This window comes from Orbicella franksi, chromosome 11 (genome assembly GCF_964199315.1).
Source record: "Orbicella franksi chromosome 11, jaOrbFran1.1, whole genome shotgun sequence".
In the NCBI taxonomy this organism is placed as follows: domain Eukaryota; kingdom Metazoa; phylum Cnidaria; class Anthozoa; order Scleractinia; family Merulinidae; genus Orbicella; species Orbicella franksi.
This window is the reverse complement of record NC_138155.1, coordinates 7,812,649-7,834,450: the sequence shown is the minus strand read 5'-3', so window position 1 is coordinate 7,834,450 and position 21,802 is coordinate 7,812,649. Positions and strand designations below refer to the sequence as shown.

Below are 21,802 nucleotides of genomic sequence, written 5' to 3'. Positions count from 1 at the left end.
AAAAGTAGGCTGATGTAACAAGCAAGTGATGCACGTCTCGTGCTTGCGTCGAAACAAGACAAAATGGAAGGACTAGGCTGACAACCACCCAACGTTTGCTGTTGTATGATCAAGGAGAAAATTATAATATTGGTCTCTTTAGCTTAAACGGTTTGTTTTACCGTTTCAGACCGCGTGATATTCTGTAGATAATTTGTCTTTGATGCATTTAAAAATGATTCATTTATATACACGCGAAAACCCGTATTTGATAATTTCAAAGCAAGAATTCCCAAGAGTATCATCACATGGTCTAAAGTGGGGCAACAAACCGTCCAAACTAAAGAGGGTCTGTATTATCTTTTACGTGCGTGCACGCGGTAAACCGAATTCGTTGATTATAAATAAACATATGAACAAGTTCCAAAAGTTCTAAATTCTAATTTAAACTTAAGGGGGTCTTATACTCTCAGATATATTTTTTTCTCAAAAAAAAAAAAAAAACATTTTTGTCGGAATATGAAGATTCAACATCCCTATCCATTTGCAAATCGTATTTTGAAACAATTTTCCGCTAATTACTCCTTGATTTACGTTTGGGTAAAGAAATGTGCACACAGGCAGCTATGTTTCAGCACAGCAACACCTATAGCAACCATTTTTTACAGCATAAAAGTACTCACAAAATGGATTCAATTCAGTACAATTTAATGATACTTTACAGAAACGCTTTAAAGATGGTACTTTTGAGAATTTTGCATCATGGTCCTGAACATTGTTTTCTCTACCATCTTATACGCTCCTTATACTTGGTTAACATTTCTACGACTGGTGTTTCTTCGGGTAGTCAATGGAACATTTGTGTGAAACCTTTCGATATACCCCCCAACCCCCCCCCCCCCGCCCTCCCCGTTTGCAGAGCTAGTTTGGGCTAGTTTGAGCCTTATTTCTCGAAATGACCAAATAGACGGATCACCAATATCTCGCACACGATATCTCCACTGGGTTTTAACCGAATGTTGTCAAATTTTAAACATTGGTAAAGTACACGATTATTTATGTCTTAAAACTCCAAAATTTATAATTTATGAAATTTCTTACCTTGTTATTTAGTTAATCTAGTTAGGTAAGTTAATAGTAGTATCCTTGTTCAAAATTTCACGAGAAAAAAACCCTCAAAACACTGTTTTCTGAGGTTTGTCTCCTGGACAACTTGCGTATGGACAGGATGAACTTAATTCCATACTTCTGGAACCATTCATTGTTACGTTCTCGCGTTTATAATGAACACCACTTTTTCACACTTAGGAGCTAGTTATTCATTAACTATCGTGGCATGTGAAGAGGAAAGCTCATTTTGAAGTCAGAGAGCAAAGTCCTTTGACGTGGTACCAAAACTGTTCCACAAAGCTGTTTTGCCAAAAAAATATCTATTTTAAGGTATTAGACCCCCTTAAGAGTCATTGATGTTTGATTCATCATTTACACTTTTCCGCAACGTTTGAAGTGCATCATAGCAACCCACGTGACGGAGAGCAGTAGCTAGATTTTTAATGGTTGCTAACTGAGGGTCAAGCTCTTTCCACTGTAAGAGGCCCAGAATACACTTTTCGGCAATTTTTTCATGCTTGTGATCCTCGCTCAGATTTTCAATGACCTTTGCCTTCATGGACAGGCTTCGCAGAAGGTCTTTCCAGTCGCGTCCAACATCGGGACTGATTTGATAGATGAGTTGTTCTGTTACAGGCTCGCTACCCAATGACGAGGCATAGTGATCCCAGTCTACCGAACCGTCGTATTGCGAAGTCCCTGGGAGAAAGCGTCAGTCAACAAAACGATTAGTACGGCGTGCTATATTTACCTTGTGGATCAGCAAGCAAAAGCAACTATCAAGAAATTAAAACCATTCCCGAGTCGCTCTAAGTGTTATTTGAAAACCCACTTACTAGAGAAAGTCTCGCCTCCAAGGCCTTCTTCGGAGCTTCGATGGATGCTCTGTCGCTAGACAAACATGAAAATAATGCCAAGTCAGATATAACGCCAAATCAACTTTGAAAAGTCTGAAGAGTAGTTTATAGCTTGCCCTAAATAAATCTAACATGAAAGCAGTTTGCTTTACTTGCTGAAGATTCCTCAATTTACTAGTAGGGAAAATAAATTTAAAAAAAAAAAAGTGAAGGGGAAAGGGAAGGGGTAGGGTGTGCTATTCAAGTAAAATTTGCCAAATTCTGAGACTTTATCTGAAATGTATTTCAGTCCAGAAAACGATCATAACGTGACATTAGTAACGCTATTATTTTATGTGGCTTTCCTCTCTTGCTAAGGCAATGTTATTGGACGTTCCACACATCTTTTACTTGACAATTATCATTGCTTGGAAAGCTCTGAAGTTACGGAGGGGGTGAGATTCCCTACCTTCCCTCACCGTAGAAAGATGTATAAAATCAAAAGGATTGATGTCATAAAGTTAGTTTTGTTTGAAACGATTTTCCAACTTGAAAGACAAAACTTGAAACTCAAGGTGACTGATCCCACCATTTTAGAGACAAAGAAGCTGGACTTACTGTCCATTGTACGTCTGCCCCGTGAATCACAAAAGAAAAATTATATGCTTCCCCTATTGCAGCAAATATTTCTCTCTGCTATACCTTCAGAGGCGTAAAGCCTGGATACACGGAAAATGAGTGTTCTTGGTCGTCATCTTCCTGTTGAAACTTTACTTCACAAGAAAAAGCTCCAACATCTCGACCATCTTCTGGTTTAACAGCAAAATCGCAGGCATCTTTAGACCGGAATCCACTTCCTCTAGCTTTCTCGTATTTGTATATCTACAAGTGATGAAACACAACAGATTAGGCAGTTATTGAAGCATTTTTAGAGAAAAGATGTTGAAGAATGAGATGATAACGATCTTAAAGAAAAATAAAACAACTAATGAGTTCGTTTGGGGGTGGGGGACGTTCGCTGAGTCTTTGAACACGAGATATTTGTTATTCGACATTCAGAAGAGAGGAAGCCCAGTATTCGCTTGAGTATAATGTAATAGAATGTGCCTGATAGGAAGTCCAAGAAATCCAAAACCGAAAGATTTGGACTCCTTAGTCACTAAGCAGTGTGGTTTAAAACATAGGTGATAAGATAGTAGGCATCAAACGAAGAGCAGCCCTTTACAACCTACTCGTTGGATCAACTAGTATGGTAAATTTTCTTTTCCCTTTTCCTTCATGTTTTTTCTTTCTCGTATTTGTGTGAAAACAACCAATATTATAACTGAAAACGACTGGAAAAGATGACACAATTATCATCTTTTGGCCCCAATTTATTTTATTTTATTTTTCTTCTTCAATTTTGGTTTTATTTGTCGTTAACCAGCTTTTGGTCTCGATGGAGATGTCTTATGCATTTAATCTGTTCTTATTTGAGGCTAAGAAATCATTAAAATAGCTGTACCTGCTACCTGTGGGTCTGAATAGATCACTTTTTGGAATAAAACTTCCAGTTTACCTGTGCATCACCAGTCTTGTCAAACTTCCAGCCTTCTTCAAGATCAGTTAGTCTCACTGTGATCATTTTGTTGTCTTTGTACATTCTGAAGGGCTTCTCCCTCGCTGGCTTCGAGCCAGGAAACCGTTCCTTTTCTGTCAACTCCACGCGCTTATAAGAAGGAAGACACAGCAAAAGTTAATGCCAAAGATGTTAAAGTGGGACCAAATAAGTATATACGCATAGAATATCATTTTGCAAAAAACATCCTGCAATTCGCTCTAGTGTTGATACATGCTCCAACCTGAATTTACTTATTTTGTTCACGCCTAACTAACAGTAACATCGATATTCAAAGCCTCATTGATCCATCCATTTAGCCATCAATCTATCCATCCATCCGTCCATTTCTCAATGAATAAATAACGTTTTCTATCTATTATCCGGCTATACTCCATCTACTCTTGATCCCGGGCTTTTGTTGAGACGGCTTTTTTTCAGGTCTTGCTCGCACCGTTGGTTTCATTTACGGATTAAAAAAAGTGATCACGTGAACACGAATTTCATGATCGTGTCATGAGTGAATATCCTGCCATCGCAGGTTCCCTCGCAGTTTGCTTGAAAATTTCTGGGTTTCGGACTTAGATATAATTCCAAAGTATATATTACAGAAAAGGGTTGACGGATGCAGAATTCATCTCATGGATACGATTGGCCTCGAACTTTCTACTATTGAGGAATCTGAAACAACTGTGTTGTACATTGTAGCTTTGCAAGTAATCACTTTTTTGAATCCGCGGTTGAAACCAACGATGAATGCAAAGACCTGAAGAAGGCCATTTCAGCATTCCATCCATCCACCCATTCGTCCGACCATACATATCCCTTCATTTTCAAAGATTTATGCATTGACAGATCTATAAGTGTATGCAGATGAACGGTTCGATGGATGCACAAACACAGACATAATGCATATTTTAGCACTCTGCCCTCATTCCTGTCGCTCATTTGATCACTTACCCTCTTAGAATCCTGGTTATCACTGTAGACGTAAAATCGTAGGTAAATTAGGTCGCTTCTGGGATCCGGTCTGCTGGCAAAAACTGTCGCTATTTTTCTTCTTGGCCCGCCACAGGCTAATATGCTCCAGAGTGAAAAGGTAGTAGTTTTGATGTGGATAACATCCTCTTTAACCGTGAAGACGGCCTGAGATTGACTTACTTTTTCCGATTCGTTGGGTACTCTCTCCCAGTTTGAACAACCTATATAGATAGCAGTAGCGTTTGCGTTGTTATTCATTTTCTTTTTTAAAAGTTAAATTTAGTTAACGTGGTTAATTATGGCCATGTCTATACCTTTGCCTATAACTATTCCTATATACCATATTTATGCGTAATGCTTATCACGCCCGTGGCTTTGGCCGTGCCCGGTCACGTACCTTTACCCATACCCGCGTCCTACCCGTTGCCAATACTCGTGGCCATACTATACTGGTTTAGGTTACATTCACACTTTGTGCACGAGCACTGCCGCCTGTGTACCGCTACAAAATAGTACTGCATTCAGATACTGGCATCCCAAGTACCCAAGTACCATGTAGTGGCCGAGTACAAGTTCGAGACCTTGTAGCTGGGTGCGCACAGTGTGTCCGAATTCTGGTGTGAGTACTTAAAAAAATAATAAATGTGTTAACATTGGGAGTCAGCGAGAATTGTACTCGAGCACCGTGCTTGGGCGGCCAGAGTAGCCTTAAGCTACGTTCACACTTGGTGCCCAAGCACGGTGCCCGACTACGTTCTCACTGGGCGCTAAGTTCAACACAACTTTTTTTTTTTTTTTCCAATTTGAAGTACTCACTCCAGAATTTAATTTAGGGTCCGTGCCCAGGTGTAAGGCCTTGACCTATTACGCAGGCATGACTAAATGTTACTTGGGTACTTGAAGCAGCCGGTGTCTAAACGCAACACTGTTTTGTTAGGCGTCCAGGTACCAGAGCTCGGTTAAGAAGTAAGAAAACAGCCTCAGAGTTTTGCAGTGTACCCTTAAAATTTTTTTGAACTTTTTGCAATCGACGACATTCGAGGCCACATGAGAGGAAGGCATAGCCTATCAAACTAAAATGTGAAAAAACCGACTTCCGTTACCTTCAGCAGAAAACTGTCCACATCTGTAAACAGTAATCCATTCCTTTTTAGCCTTGCTTAAATCTAGGCAATGTGGAACAATGATTTCTACTGGCTGTAACAGGTGAATGTCATGCGGCCCGCATTCAATCACAGGAGAAATAATAGTCTTATCAGGTGCGTCTGGGATATCCTGCAACAATGTTGTTTCATCCAAGAACACTCCAAAAAAGATAGACTGGTTTATTCCAGCGGGAATTGCCCCGCCAGGAACGATGATGCGGACGTCAGACTCCAAAGGTGCGCTCAACTCTCCACCAGTACTAGTGAATGTGGATTCTAATTTTGTGATGTATTTTGGAAGTGACGTGGGAAGGTGATTGTGTAGAGTTTCGCTGCTAAAATTCGGTGAATCCAGCGGATTCCCCTCGTTTTCAAGCTACGAAAATAAAATGGCACCTTTTTGTTATAATAAACTAGTTATAAGCCATGTGTATACTTCCTTTCTTTTATATTTAGAGCTAAATAGATCGCAATAGAATTAGAAATTAAATATCACCAATGTTTGAAATCTAATGATGGAAGACAGCTGAACGAGAGAAGTATACGTTGGGCCTATTTTCAAGTGCTCAAAATCCGTTGTGGTGCATGACATTCCCAAAACGAGTTTTCTAGTCTTCTTTAAATCAGTGAAATAAAATTTTTGATCAAATAAAATCTGAGGCACCTGAGGCAGTGAGCTAAATGGAGCTCTTCTTCCTGAAAAGCGACCTTTGACCTGAGAGTAAAGAGAGCGGAGAAAAAGCTATGTTATTTTGAAACTAGACTGTTCACAGTCCCCTATTTTTCCGTGAGATCGTAGATGTCGATCGTTGAGCTCGACGGGCCGCCATCTTGGTCTCTTGATGCGAGCAAAACTGGATAGAGTACAAAATGCCCGTGGGTAGGGGTGGTGGGCACGGCTAGCGGAAAAAATAGGGAGACTGTAACAGCTTCACTCTGTCTCGTGTTCAAGGGACGCGGCCGCCAGTTTGGCACCTCCATTAATCAAATCAATTAACAATCTCCTCCTCTGAGAAAAAAAACCCTTTCAAATCAGGGATTATGATATGAATACATGTTACTGTGTTGTAAATTTCGAAACATTTTGAAGGTTTACTAAGTTGAGTCGAATGTATGCGGAACGGAAGAACTCTTCCCTGACTCCAAAAAAAGCGGCAAAGCCCGCAGAGAATTCCAATTATTCAGATGCGTGCCGTCTTTGTGGCATTAACTGTAAAATTTCAGTTGGAAATAAAAACAGCCAACGGAGCTTTCAGCCATTTCCTTCGCCAAAACGAAACTTTGATATATTAAACTCTTGCCAAAACCAGTTGGAAGAACCGCCAAAACATCTTTCCCTTCGAGTAAACGAGAAACGGCCTCCTTTTGCTCGCGCATTAACAAAAATCCTCCAAGACAAGAAGCAGACAGACGATCAAAATAAAAAATAAAAAATTCTCTTGAAATCGATGCCATTTTGGCCTTAGCCGCGAAGTGATGAATGTCACTTTCTGTCACTCAAGTTGTCAACGCTCTGCTACGCTCTGATGAACTCTACTGTCCCTTCGACCAATCAGGTGTTGCCGTTGCTGGAGCAACTAACGCAGCGAACACCAGACAGAGGGAAGCTGTTAGAGTCTCCCTATTTTTACCGCCCAGTCACCCCCACGCTATTAACCCCACCGCCACTACCCACGGGCATTTTGTACTCTCCCTACTTTCGCTCGCATCAAGAGACCGAGATGGCCGCCCATCGAACTCAACGATCGACATCTACGATCTCACGGAAAAATAGGGGACTGTGAACAGTCTAGTTTGAAACATTTCCCACTGATATTTCTCCGACATAGTTATATTGCAAGAAACTATTTTCAAGCATGAAATCTTATAAGGTCAAGGAAGGAACTAAAAGTTACATTTTGACGCGATAACTTTGTTCGATGATAACTTAAGTCATTAGAAGGTAACGAATTACATGGGAGAGGAGAGGCAGAGGGAGGATCATTCAACTGCCTCGCTCTCCATGTCCTAGGAGTATGATACTACACCTACTCCCAAAGGTAACATCATTTTAAAATGTACCAGGTATGAAAATTGTTATATGTTGCTTAGACTAGCCCCCTAGTTAGCCTTATGTTCCCGTGGCAAGGATCAGTCAAGGGTTCCTAGAAAACTATTTCTATAGAATCTATACCTCTGACTGACTGTTAATGGCAACGTCTGGGTAGAAATTATCAGATCCCCCATTTGTATTATCCAGTGTTTTGAAATGACCTCCAGGGTCAACATGGTCGGGTATTTGTGCGGAATCCGGTGATTGCGTGTGTGTCAGTTCAAATTCGTCTGGATGTCTCCTTGGTTGCCTATATGTAAGATTGTCGCGTCCAATAGTTCCCTCCATATTTTCCCCCGTGCATAAGCTCCGTGATAGAACAGTGGCTGCCAACTGTCTTCTAACGTTGCAAAAACAAACATAAAATGCATTGATATTTGCCAGGTAAACAACTGACAAGAATTCGAGAAAAAAATGATATATAATTGTTCAGGACCAGAACTTAATATAAAGTAGCACGTATCGTACACCAGAGCATTGTTTTCAGTTGCTGTATGTTTCTGTAACGTTTCTTGCATTTAAAAAAAGGATCAATCACGATTTTGTTAACGAGGACAATTCTCGATAACCTCTAAGAGTGAATGTCAGTAACAATCGAAGAAAATTCTCAATTGTGGCCACATGTCGAGAAATCGATTTCGCTCATACTTTGCCAGTTTAAAGGCCTAGGTAAGTAACTTAAGGAAATCAAGTCAGTTCTTTGAAATATCCAACATAACGGCAGAAATTCACGAGAAACGGTCATCGTACCGAAAGCTCAGAGTTCACTTCGCGACAATTTGAAATTTTATACTATTCAGCCTACATTCACATATATACATTGATTCTTCCTCAGTTCAATCAAGATATTGTGATTTTTTTTTCTTTTCTTTTTTTTCTTTCATTTCTAGTATTTTCCGAGCCAATTAGGCCCTGATTGAGTAGACACGTTTTTCTATTTAAAACAAAACTCAAACATGATGCAAATTCAGGGAGGAAAAAAGATGACCGGTACTGCCTTGAATCGTCCGATATTCTATTCACTGGATTTTAGGTTTACAGTTTAATTTTCGTGGGATCTACTAGCAATTTTGCATGAACGTCGATCAAAATTCGAGAAAATTGCAATTCAGCCCCTTTGAAATTTGCAGTGTAACACAACACGCAAAAATAGATGAAAATGTTGTCTTCGTTTGAGACAACACACTAGAAAGAGATTAACGTATTTACCGTTTGAAACGCTCTAAAAATAGTATGTAACTTAGTGAGAAAGTTTTCTTAAACCTTCCTCTACAAAATTCAAACGTTACTACGAGGTTAAACGATGCTAGGTTGAACGCAAAACTTTTCCATATTGTGAGCATTTCTTCGAGTATTTCTGGCCTCTTAGAATTGAAAAACTAGTTTCAGTAGAGTTTAAAATGGAAAAAAACAGTGCCCTAAAATACTCAACCGGCAGTGAAGAAAGCGATAAAGCGATGCTTTGTGAAATTTATAATTAGAGTTGCCATTAATGAAGTTTTGAATGATTGATAGACTGCCTTCCTGACTGCCCACCCATCCGTCCGCCTGCCTGTGTGACGGACTGACGGACCGACGTGCTGACGGACTGACGGACTGACTAACGACGGACGGACTAACTGACTGACTGATTGACTGTTTGATTGATCGATCGATCGATCGATCGATCGATTGATTGATTGATTGATCGATCGATCGATTGATTGATTGATTGATTGATTGATTGATTGATCCATCGATTGATTGAGAGAGACGAAAAACTGCCAACAGCTATTAACAGCTCGTTAATATCCGTTCCTTTTTAGCTTTGCTGAAATCTGCGCAGTGTGGAACAACAATTTCTACTGGCTTTGACAGGTGAATGTTACGAGGCTTGCATTCAATAACAGAGAAAATAAGAATCCTATTCTCCTGAGCTAATTTTGTGATGCGCTGTGAAAATGATCTGAAAAGGTGATTGTATAAAGTTCCATTGTATTTGGGCAGTTTGGTGAATCCCGACTCACCAAGACACTTCTCAGCGTAAGATCGTGATGGAGCTTGTACATCAACTCCGCTACGCTATGCTATTCAATGCAATGCTATGCTATGCTATGTTATGCTATGCTATGCTATGCTGTGCTATTGTTATGCTATGCTATTCTATGTAATGCTATGCTATGCTGTTGCTATGCTCTACTATGCTATGCTATGCTGTGTTATTGCTATGCTGTGTTATTGCTATGCTGTGTTATTGCTATGCTATACTAGCTATGCTATGCTATGTAATGTTATGCTATGCTATTGCTATGCTATTGCTATGCTATTGCTATGCTATTGCTATGCTATTGCTATGCTATTGCTATGCTATTGCTATGCTATTGCTATGCTATTGCTATGCTATTGCTATGCTATTGCTATGCTATTGCTATGCTATTGCTATGCTATTGCTATGCTATGCTATGCCATGCCATGCTATGCTATGCCGTGCTGTGCTATGTTGTGTCGTGCCATGCCATGCCATGCCATGCTATGCTATGCTATGCTGTGTTACACTCTGTTACGCTATGCTATGCTACTCTATCCTACGTTATGCGCTAAGGTTTGTTATGAAATGCTATATGGTACTATATTATGGTATGCCATGTTCTGCTGTACTAATCTAGGGTATGATAAAATCTGCTACTTTACACCATTCTATTTGGTGGTTAGGAACTTACCGCCAAAGAACGATGGCGACAACAATCAGAAATATGAGCGAAAAAAACGATCCCAAGACAATTTTGACTGCTACAGAGATTTTTTCACCCTTTCGAGGTATCATCGTTGGTGGTCTTCTCTCTGCGGTAAAATATCAAAACATCAGTAAACTCCAAGGCAAATACAGGAAAATCAGAACATTAGATTCCTAGCAGTCACGACAAATGAGAATTGGAGAAAGTTACGCTCCCTGTGATCATGACAATATTTCGTATCTTATTAATTAGATTCCCATCTTTGAATGACAGTTTGTTTATATAAAAAATCCTGAAGTTAGGGAAAGTGTGTGTTTATGGGTGGTGGCGGGGTCAGGGGGCGACTGCGGATTTTAATAATTCGCTCATGAAACTGAATAGATTGGGAGAAAAATTAAAATCAAAAAAATACTGCATAACTCAACGAGTTAGTCTCCATCGTCAGCCTTAAACAGATTTTCAAAGATTTGAGTTTGACAAACAGAAATGAAATGGAAGACAATGCTGAAAGCACATTGCAATGGCACAAAAAGACTGAGACTGTGACATGCCGCCTAACAACGACACAAGTTCAACGAGAACTTTCTTCCTTTAACATTACAATCAGAGCGGCGGAGTGGCATCGCAGATGACGTTCTCGCTCATTATAGTACGCCGGACAAAGCTGCTCTGGGTGGACATTTTACCACAAAAAAAAGTAATAATAAAAATAAAAAGAGCAAAACAAGCTAAGCGATGCAAATAATTTTGTGATTGTCTTAAAACTCAGTACATTCCACACATGGAAAGCAATTTTTATGCAAATTATGCAAGGAAGATTTGCATTACAGCGTGTCTAAATTTGGGGACTGAATCATAAAACTACGAAACATTGTGCGATTTCGCAGAAAAAAAAAATAGTAATGGTTTACATCGACATCGTAGTGTTAGACCAGTGTTGTTGTGCGAAGAACATCGTTACGTGTTTGTAGATCATTTTTATTTGTTTATTTTTCATGAACTCAACGAGATGGCATGAGAAAGGAGCGATAATCCCTCCAAACAAAACAATAATCCTGCGGTGATACATCAGCGGTTTGGAGAATCAAAGATTCAAGTTGTGATGCTTCCACTGAAGCCACGTGACAAACCAGACAAAGCTATTTCAAGCTGTTATGAAGAGAATGCGAGAAAATGACAAGCTCTTGGTAGATAAGCCCAGAATTAGGTTTGGAAACTTTCCTAAAAGCACAAATAGCAATGTCGAAATTAAGAAGGCCAAATAGCAACGAAATTAACAAGGCCAAGCGGAAATATTTCACTGAAGATCTAGAGCCCAGTAAATTAAATCCTTTAAAAACGTGACAATCGATTAACAATTTGTCCTCAAGACATCCAAACAAGGTAAAGAATATTTCGGAAATTAAAGTTAGGGAACAAACCATAACTGAACCTTCAGCGATTGCCGATTAATTAAATCTGCATTTATCAAGCATTGGTGAGAGTCTAGCTTCAGAAATACCGCCGTCTAACGTAGAACCTGAGTTCTTTCTCGAGCCAACTGAAACCACTTTTTCTATGAAAGTTCCAACAGTGAACGTAGTTCGCAAACTGTTATTGAACTGAATGAAGTCCAAGTAAACTTTAAAAAATGGCTGCCAACATAGACACACCATCGCTCGCACAAATATTTACAAAATCGATAAGCACTGGTAGCTTTCCAACTGAGTGGAAATTGGCAAGGATGACCCCTTTTTTCAAGAAAAGAAAAACGGATGACCCAAACAACAATCGGCCAATATCTATCATTTCGACAGTCGCAAAAGAATTTTATACGACCAGTTTTGCGAGTATTTTACTTTTAACAACTTGCTAACTCACTGCGTATCTGGATTCCGATCTTTACATAGTACACTTACTGCATTTATTGAAGCCACAAATAGCTGGTCGGTCAACACCGACAATGGTCTGGTTAAAGGTGTTATCTTTATCGATCTCAAAAAAGCCTTTGATACTATTGACCATAGCCTCCTTATACGGAAGCTTCATAAATATGGTATTGACACGAGTAGTCTGAAATGGTCTGAGTCACATCTCTACGACCGTAGCCAAAAAATGCAGCATAAATGGCCATTTGTCGGGTTTTGTCTCAGCTTCCTGTGGTGTCACACAGGGTAGCAACCTTGGACCACCTCTATTCTTAGTTTGCCTCAATTCAGCCTGAGCGAGGATGTTCGCTGACGACACAAATATAACCTACGTTGCCAGTGCAATAGCTGACGTTGAAAGTGTCGTTATCTCGGAGCTAAGAAAACTAAATTGCTGGCTTGTAACCAATAGGCTAAGCTGTACTGTTGCATAGACTGAATTTATGGTAATTGGGTCAAATCAACGAATAAGTGCTCTCTTGAATAACCAAATTGATATTGAAGTCGAAGCCACATCGATCAAAAATTTAAGTTTAAGTTTAAGTTCTTAAACTTAATTTCGACATGGACGAGGCATATAGACGAAATGAGCAAGAAGATATCGTTAACCATAGGCGCCCTTCCGTGTGAGACCATTCATCTCTGAAATTATCGCTCTCCAAATATACCAATCGTTGATTTTTACGCCATGTTGACTATTGTAGCTCTGTTTGTGATGAAATCAACGAATCATTAAGCGATAAACTCCAAAAACTGTCAGATAGGGCTGCCAGGGTCATTACCGAGTCCAGTTATGACACAAGAGCCAGTTTCCTCTTAAGTAGACTCCACTGGGACAATCTTTCCAAACACACACACAAAAAATAAACAAACAAACAAACTTAAAGCGATGCTGATGTTTAAAACAATTAGGGGGCTTTCTCCAGAGTACCTGCAAAACTTATTTAGCATCCGCAGTACACTGTATAATCTAAGAGATTCTGAGCTTAAAGTAGACTCGCCCAAGCCGTGCACAAACTACAGCAAGCGTGGCTTTCGCTCTAGTGGTGCTCTGTTATTGTATAGCCTACCCATCTATTAGCGGAAATTAGACTCTCTTGGACGTTTCAAAGGGAAATTGGCCAACCTGATAACAACTGTCAGTCAGGCTACAACACGGAAATCTTGTAAAACAGTGTACGTAAATGGGTTTGATAACTCAGATGGGAGAGCATTGCACCGGTATCGCAAAGGTCGTGGATTCGAATCCCGTTTAAAGCCTGATTTTTTTTTCAGGTCTTTGTTTCAATAGTGTTATGCCTGCATTTGCATCTATCATCATATCTACATTTAATTGCTACTGCTGGACATCTATTGCTAGGATACTTATGGGTGAACTTATTTTTTATACTATTATAACAATTTAATGAAGATTTTACCGTGTTGAAATGAATAAAGTATGTATGTCTGAGGTTCATGACCGACAACGCTCAAACAAAGTAGTATCGCGAAAATTGAGACTTGTACCAAGCGCAAGCTAAAGGCAGCCATCTTCAAAGCAGGCAAAGATCGATCTTGAGGCAAGAACAGTTTAGAGACTTCAAAGAAGATCAGTTTGTAAAGACAGTATCGTATTTCAGTGGCCAATTAAGTTGTAAGTCTTTCTCGTACTTTCTTGTCAAAATCATGACATAGAAACCACCAGCACGTAAAGAGTTTCTTTACAAAACAACACTCCAAATGTGATTCTTCTTTCTCAGAAATCACGTGATTCAGTTACCAAGGTTGGACAAGTTGTAGCGCAAACCTTTCTCGCGTAATCCATATTAATATACGTTTGTATGCGTGGAAGTTAGTAAGACAGTCACAAAATTATTTGTGTCACTTTGTTTGCTTTATTTTTTTGTTGCTGTAAAACGTCCATCCAGAACCGTTTTGTCCGGCGTACTAAATATGACGAAAAGCACTGACCACTAAGTCAGACACTGGCAATTAGAACAGTGGCTTAAGAAGTATTTAGAAGACTTTGCCAGCTGTGTCGTTCTTGACATGTAATAAGACTGAAAAATATAGAGTGGGGTTCAATTTAAGGAGAAACCGAACAAGCAAAAGCAAACAGTGAGCTATCGCTACTAAAACAACACCGACTTAGTTAATCTTCTGCGACTGGAGAGTGGAGCAGATTCCGCCCTTTCGTATAAACCAACGACAATGGAGTTAAGTTTACTCTTCGCTCATTTCCATAGCCCCAAACAGTTACTGACTGTTGCAAATGTGACGAGAACCAATCAACGAAAACGCAAACCATTGCATAAAAGTTAAAACTTGTCATTAAAATAAGTTAAACGTAGTAGTAAGATTGTGGTGTTTCAAATATCTCACAGATTTCGTACATTTCCATAACATATTTGAAATTGTGACAAAAGGCGCTATGTCTTATTTCTAAATAGTACCTGTACAGTTAATCGGTTTTCCACTCCATTGTCCAGACGGTAAGCACGTTCTGGTCACATTTCCTTCCTTCCCTTCTTTCCCGATCATGACAAATCCATCTTGACAGACAAACACGCACTTGGATCCGTACGTGTTGTTGCAGAAATGGTTTATTAGACGGGCTGCTGGCGGAGTCTCCAAGCCCGGACAGTTATTTGCTTTAACAATAATAACAATTAATGATAATAACAATAAATAATTATCATTTAGATTGTGAGCTAGTGATTTCTATCATGAAGTGAAAGTACTGTTCGAGAGAAAATATTTTATTCTCTACTTGCAAAAATCCCACGATACACCTCTTTTACCCCCCCCCCCCCCCCCAAAAAAAAACAGTTCTTAGGCATTGTTTTAGATTTCTCTTGGGACATCTTCATGTCCAGGGAGAAATTGCAAACAATGGTGCAAAATTTGGAGGGGGCGGGGTGGGGGTAAAAGAGGTGTTTTATGGGATTTGTGCAAGTAGATAATACTGTAAAAAGTCACTTATTACCCAGAGAAGTAAACAATATTTTCTCTACTATATTGTTCGATCGCTACTAAGTTTTCCCGCTGCAGTATGCCTAAAAAGACAATATATTTATTCTATTTTATTTATTTACTTATTTTTATTTTATTTTATTTTATTTTATTTTATTTTATTTATTTATTTATTTATTTTTTTTTTCTGGCGTTCATATTATCCATAAATGTATTCACTTTAGGTGAGACTGAATTTACACGTCTACAAACAATCTTTTATGTTGACTTACAGAGAAAACGAGAAAGAGAAATTTAATTTCTCGTTTAAAAAAAAAAAAAATGGCTTTTCTCGAGTCCTCTCTATACCCACTAGCCCTTTTGCTGCGACCTATTTAACGGGAGTTTTCAGCCTAAAAACTACTTCTTGGTAATAACTTTACTGAACTGAAATCCATATGAGAGGATTAGTTCTATTCATGCATCTTCACCTAAAAGTGTGAGCGAAAGCGCTTCCCTTCACTTCGCGTTCTATTTAAACAACAGGAGTGTTTCTAGCTGTCAAGGAACTATCGGCTGGTAGTTGCCCCGCGGAAATTAATTTTTTTTTCAAACAAGTTATTGCTCGAGACGCGAAGCTTAGAGGGAAAATATGCCAGTTTTAAGAACATCAAATTTTCAACTATTAGACCGAGAGTAAAAACTAATATTGTCTGTATTGTTCACCACTAAATTTTATTCTGCGCACCAGTTCAAAAATCATGTTGAACTATTTCCACTTTTTTCTAAAATTTGAAAAGCGACGGGAGTAGTCATACTTATTACAACAAATTGCGTCTTTTATGTTATTATTACTATTATTATTATTATTATTATTATTATTATTATTTTTCCATTAGCCGGAATGTTTACAGAAAAACTTTCACGGCGAGTACAATCCATTCGGGTATTTTTCCCAAACGTGCACTATGGGCTGATAGTGTTTGTCCGCCGATGAACACTATCGCATTACGGAATCAATTTAAATCAATAAGAATCGGAGAAAAATTAATGGTGAACTTTAACGCCTGATAGTGCCCGCGCGGGATCGTACCACATGATTTGATTTGGCTTGCATAAAGAGAAAGAAAAATTTAGTGGTAAACTATAGTGACTGATAGGGCAGGCAAACAGATTACCCCATTTGAATAACTGTACACGCGAAATTCCTCTATAATGACCCTAATAAATACTTGAATTTGAGCACGTAATTTATGTTCTTTTGCGTCATGTTTACCACGCAATGATTGGCAATGAGGAACTTTAAAGAGGGTTCACTGATCACTGATCACTGGTCACTCTTTATCGCAATACAAAACCATAGCAACTCCGAAATATTTTCCAGAAAAATGCAGGGCAACGATAGCAGGAGCCTTGTAATTGAATTAATTATGTCCTGATTGTTGTGATATTTTGGGCAGAGAAATGGCTCACAGGAAAACACGCAACGATGTCACGCGATGAAATCTGTGGCCATTTTGTCAACGTACCTGCATAAACTGTCACAAATTGGATCTGAATCAGTATTAGCACTACCGACAGCGTGCAAATCCACAACGAGCCTCTCATGGTAATCGCAATTGGCACCTGATCATACATTAAGATGAAACAATGGCATTAACATAAGCAATATAACGAGAAACATTTCACAGCCTTTTGAAACAGAATCGATACGAAGCTTACCAAACCGAGCCACACGACAGTGCAAAATAGTATACCTTGCAGATGGTCGATCGTTCAGAATTTTCTTTTTACATTTCAACCCATTAATATAAGTCATTTAGTAATGCAAGGTTCGCATATAATGATGCCAAATCTTAAACGAAAGTGCTGAACTTCGTCCCAGCAGGAAAATGTATGGCAGACGGACTTCTTGAAACAACAATGTACTTACCAAAAAGGGAAGCGGCAGATTTCAAGTAGATGACAAGATTGTGTTGATTTGCAGCAAATTGAGATCCAGCTTCGTTCAAATGTGAAGAAAAAAGTTTGTGTGACTTATTTCTACCCAACAATCAATTCCATACTTTCGGTTTCGAATGAAGCTTGCGATTTCCATATTTTTCTAAGGGACTTTCCCTTGTTACCGTATATCAGTTTACATTAGACGTATAGTGAGCTCTCAGTGATGATAACTCTCAAATATCTAGCGATCCCTAGATTCATGTCATCTGTCAATTAAGAAACGCTCCTCGATTAACGAAGAACCAACGAATTTTTCGTTTAGACTACGTTTGTCGCTTTCAACTCAGTAAGTTTAATCGAGAGAACAACAACCCCTTTTATTGAACCATTGACCCTGTTTCCTAGAAACGCATAACAAAAATAAACGCTTAAAGAGTGAATAAAGGTACTTCTGTCCGTTGCGAAGAACAGAAATTCTGTTGAACTTGAATTTAATAATCCGTAAGTGAAGGTAGTGTTAATTGTTATTATATGAATCGACCAAACAACTAAAATAGTATATGCGTGTGTTTTAATTACTCAGTTCAATTCTTCCATTCGTCATGCATGCTTGGAAATCATTCAAAGCTATTCAAATATTGAACCATGCAGAACAATGGGGTGTTGTATCGATGTCCCGCTTTCCTGTTTATTTTATTTTATTTATTTTATTTTATTTTATTTTTTTTCATTCGAACAAGAAAATAAACCATACCGCTCTATTTATCATGCCGAATTTAGTAAATATGTGAAGTTTCATTAGAATCTGTTTCAAACCCATAAAAATGCGGGACTCCTGCTTACTTGCCAATTTTCACATGATGTGTGACAGGGAGACAACGCTTGCCACTTGGTATACATTTCGTTGTAAGTCTGGGGTCCCATACTTTTACGAGTTTGCAACGGATTCTTATGAAACTTCATAGATTACTAAATACGGCATACAGGGATGATTTTTCTTTTATATGTTTAAAAAAGAAAAACAATACGAACAATTGTTGATATTGCGTGACATTGGTAAAAAGGGTCATTTACATAGGTATAATAACTATTTCAAACAGGCAGGTCTTTGCTTTATATTTCTGTTATCATTTTAAGAACGGTTAAATTTCGCATCAACATGTAACAAGGCTGCCACATAGAGTCTGATAAAAGCGGGATGCAGACCACGTCCCACGTCAAAAACAAGACTGAAAAGAAAGAAGCTTTATATTTGGGAGTGGAAACTTGAGCGAGGCATGCATGGCAATTGGCTTTTTTTAGCGATGACGTAAGTCAATCATCTAATGCTGTTGACTTAGGTACGGAAATAATATGTTAACAATGAGTGAAACCTGCGTGAAACTAGGTTAGACATTTCGTGACTTTGATATATAAATTAACAATGGACGAGACCAGGTTAGCTCACTAAATATGGTTAAGACGAGATTTTTTTGAACTTCGAGCATTGCACGGCCAAAAAGACCATAATAATATTTTGCCGCCGGTCAAATTTAGTTGGAATCACGTGTGTTTCGCGCCAGGGAATGACTTTGATGGCCGCTTGGATAATTTTGACTCATATAAAGTGCTGTTCCCTTTGCTCATTTCTAACCTTTGTCGGAAGGATATGAAACATTTTGTGGTAGAAAAACCCCAAGGATGCAAATGGAAGATTTACTTCAGCAGACTTGCCATGAGATGCGGACAATGCCGGCCGTTTGTCAGAGAAGTGATGGCTGATTCTGACGGTTCGAGACTGTTTACTTTCGATACTTTCTTGCCAAATCAATTCATTAAAGGTATGTAATTGTTTTACTTCTATAACCTAAGTTTCTGTGACAAGTGATACTTTTAAACTCTGAAATCTTTTTAAAAGGCTGCTTTAAAGCACAATTAGCATAATGGTCGAGCGGTAAACCGGTCGAGCTTAGCTTGCGTCCTCCCATTCATTGAGCGAAATGTTTCCTTGAGAAAACAACGCTCAAACGAGATTATTTGTGAAATTTATGGAACTGCCAACAATTCGGAATAAAGGTTTTGAGCTCACCTGTTCTGTCGAAACCGTAATTTGTTAATTAGCACAACCACAAAACAGGTTGATTTTCTCCTCCTAATAATTCACTTATCCATGATTTATGTTTTCCATCACAGGGGGCAGTTTTATAAGATGAATACTCTACACTGCATGGATGATGGATAAATTCCAAGACAAAAGCAATGGTTACTGGTGGAAATTTATCACTATATTGGCGTCTTATTTTAGGAAGTGCTGCTCCTGGACCATACATCTTACTATGAAGTCTAACTTTTGTTAATTCGTAGTCTGTACATGATACTTCTTCTCCTCGACTGTTAGTAAACCTGAACTTTTGCTTAAGTTCCTTATTTGTGTATTGTTGTCCCACACAGCTCAACAATTCAACCCGTTTGTGACTTCCAGGCTTCTCTCTGAAGTAGCTGAGAGCTAAGCCCTCCACGATGTTAGCATTTCCATGCTGAACATTCACTTTTTCCTGAATGGATTTGAAAGAAGTGAAGACAATGGCTTGCTACTTTTACTTTTTAATTTTTGATTCTAGTAAGAACAAAGAAACACCTCCTAGAGAGTGAGGGGTGAGGTCCGCAAAGTGAAAAATATCGTGGTCTTATTTTTTTTTATCATCAAACGGAAAGGAAAAATGTCCTGACATTGAATTAGTCAGTAATAATTAGTCTATGATCTGATCTGATTATTAGAATGCAAAAAAAGTACTGTTGATAGCCTGGATTAGTTTTTTTTTTTTATTTTAGGGAAAAATGCATACAGTCAAAACTCTCAGTCATATAATAACTTAGTACAGGCTAAGATTTGGCATTTAAATACCCAAAAATATAAGAACCTGTTCAGCCTGGCAAAGAAAAAGACATGCTTGTACAAAAAAATCACACCAGAGAAAACTTCTGTTATTGTGTATATGTTTTCTTTGATTGGCGTTTTATTAGATTTTCTCTAGAAATATTGTTTTCCATAAAGCTACAGTGCAATACTGTATAAATATCTTATGAACTAAAATACCGTAAATCCTCGAATAAGGATTCAAAATTTAAAGTAAGCGCCCCCCTCCCCCCATTTTGTTGACAAGTAACGAGATAACAAATGACGTATAGTTTTCGTCGTGTAAAATTGTTTGCAGACAGGGGCTGTGGAACACTTTTGTTTACGCTGGATGACAGCCTGTGCAACCTTACGTAACACGCAACACAGCACCTCAGACTGCTTATCAGGGCCACACTGCCAAAGTCACTTTCCAAGAAAGTTTTCTTAGCCTCAGGGGGCAAACCATCTACTGACTTTGGTGGTGACTTTAAATGTTTCAGCTTGTACAGGGGAGTTGAGCATTTCGATGCTGAACATCGAAGGCAAATTTTATGATAACTTGGCAATTCAAGCTGAGCTGAACACAATCTTAATGTGTGTAATTTTAAAGGGGAAACTGAAAAGGAAACACTTTTAAATGAGAAATAAACTTTATAAAGTGTAAGACGGAATAAACTCCCAATTGGTTGGTAAAATGCTACGACTTCAAACTACACAGTTCAGTTCTAAGACTTCCAACTACTCCAAAACACTGGGGGTCTCGCAAACCTTATTACCAAAGAAGTATGTAGGAGATAAGCTGAAAACTCAACTCTAGACGAAACTTAGCCATGAATACTCGGCCTTTCAAAAAAAGACAAAATTACCTTTTGCAAGTTCTACGATAGAGTACGACTCGAGTGACCTCTATAGGAAACCTCACTGAACCGTAACGCAAGTGACGACCGGCTAACTTATAAATTTGCAATGTCAATTTAAAACAAAATGGACCGGTTAGGTACTTTGGAGAAATTTTGTTTAAAAAAAAGATTGGTTCAGCTTACTTTGGCCTATTTTAGTACTCGAATTAACTCTGCAAGAGCCGAGCGATATTTAAGCAACAGAGATTGTAACGGTTAGCAGAGTCGGACAACTCGAAATCTTACGGTAGATAAGATCTTATCGAACAAATTATTTGCGTACGGGTGATAACCTTAGATGAAGGTTAAACTAAATATACAATGAACTCAACGCTTTAAAACGTTTTTCAAAGTTTTACAGATGTTTTTTTCCGAAGTGACTGAATAAAATACCTTAGTAAATTGGTTGGCTAACTCTTGCACTTAACAAAACTTTCATGTACTCTTCCACCACGACACAATATGGCCGACTGTTGGATATCCTAGTCTGAAAGTATAATGCGCGCCCAAGCTCTTATGGGATTTTTGGCCGCTGGCGAGCTTGATTGCTCGAAGTTTAAAAAAAAAAAAAAAAAAAAAAAAATTCGTCTTAACAGTTCTCCGGCTTGCTTGCGGTTAGTTCCACTCCAGTTTGCTCACGATTAGCTGTTGGCTGTCATTTTGTGGTTTGTGTTACACTGAATTACATATAACTTTCGAGTAAGTCTCGAGTAAACTCTATGTAAAAATAACTAGGTGTGAATATATTGGTTCCACTCATTGAGAAGGAAGGTCTTCCCTTCAGTACGG

At 38.6% G+C, this 21,802-nt stretch overlaps 1 protein-coding gene across 4 annotated transcripts; it reads right to left on the bottom strand.

Annotated features, from left to right (window-relative positions):
• Positions 1–882: 882 nt before the first annotated feature.
• On the bottom strand, positions 883–17,581 carry LOC145502367 (uncharacterized). Of its 4 annotated transcripts, XM_081481676.1 has the most exons (12): positions 17,226–17,581; positions 16,822–16,918; positions 14,794–14,991; positions 10,440–10,560; positions 7,822–8,080; positions 6,313–6,363; positions 5,607–6,024; positions 4,483–4,724; positions 3,484–3,633; positions 2,628–2,807; positions 1,926–1,980; positions 883–1,788 (listed from the first exon to the last, which is right to left on the bottom strand). In XM_081481676.1, exons 2-12 carry the CDS (start codon positions 16,898–16,900, stop codon positions 1,433–1,435), a joined length of 2,109 nt encoding a protein of 702 aa, XP_081337802.1. In that variant the 5' UTR covers positions 16,901–16,918; positions 17,226–17,581; the 3' UTR covers positions 883–1,432. The 4 variants fall into 4 exon arrangements, with proteins under 4 accessions (XP_081337802.1, XP_081337801.1, XP_081337805.1 ...); XM_081481675.1 differs by having other exon boundaries at positions 16,822–17,581; XM_081481679.1 differs by lacking the exon at positions 16,822–16,918.
• Positions 17,582–21,802: the final 4,221 nt, after the last annotated feature.

Coding starts and splice junctions, on each gene's coding strand:
- LOC145502367 (XM_081481675.1), bottom strand. CDS start 16,930: ATGTATGATCAGGTGCCAATTGCGATTACCATGAGAGGCTCGTTGTGG. Junction 2,808..3,483: donor ACAAGACTGGTGATGCACAG/GTAAACTGGAAG, acceptor CATCACTTGTAG/ATATACAAATACGAGAAAGC. Junction 1,981..2,627: donor CAGGCTTTACGCCTCTGAAG/GTATAGCAGAGA, acceptor ATGTTTGTCTAG/CGACAGAGCATCCATCGAAG.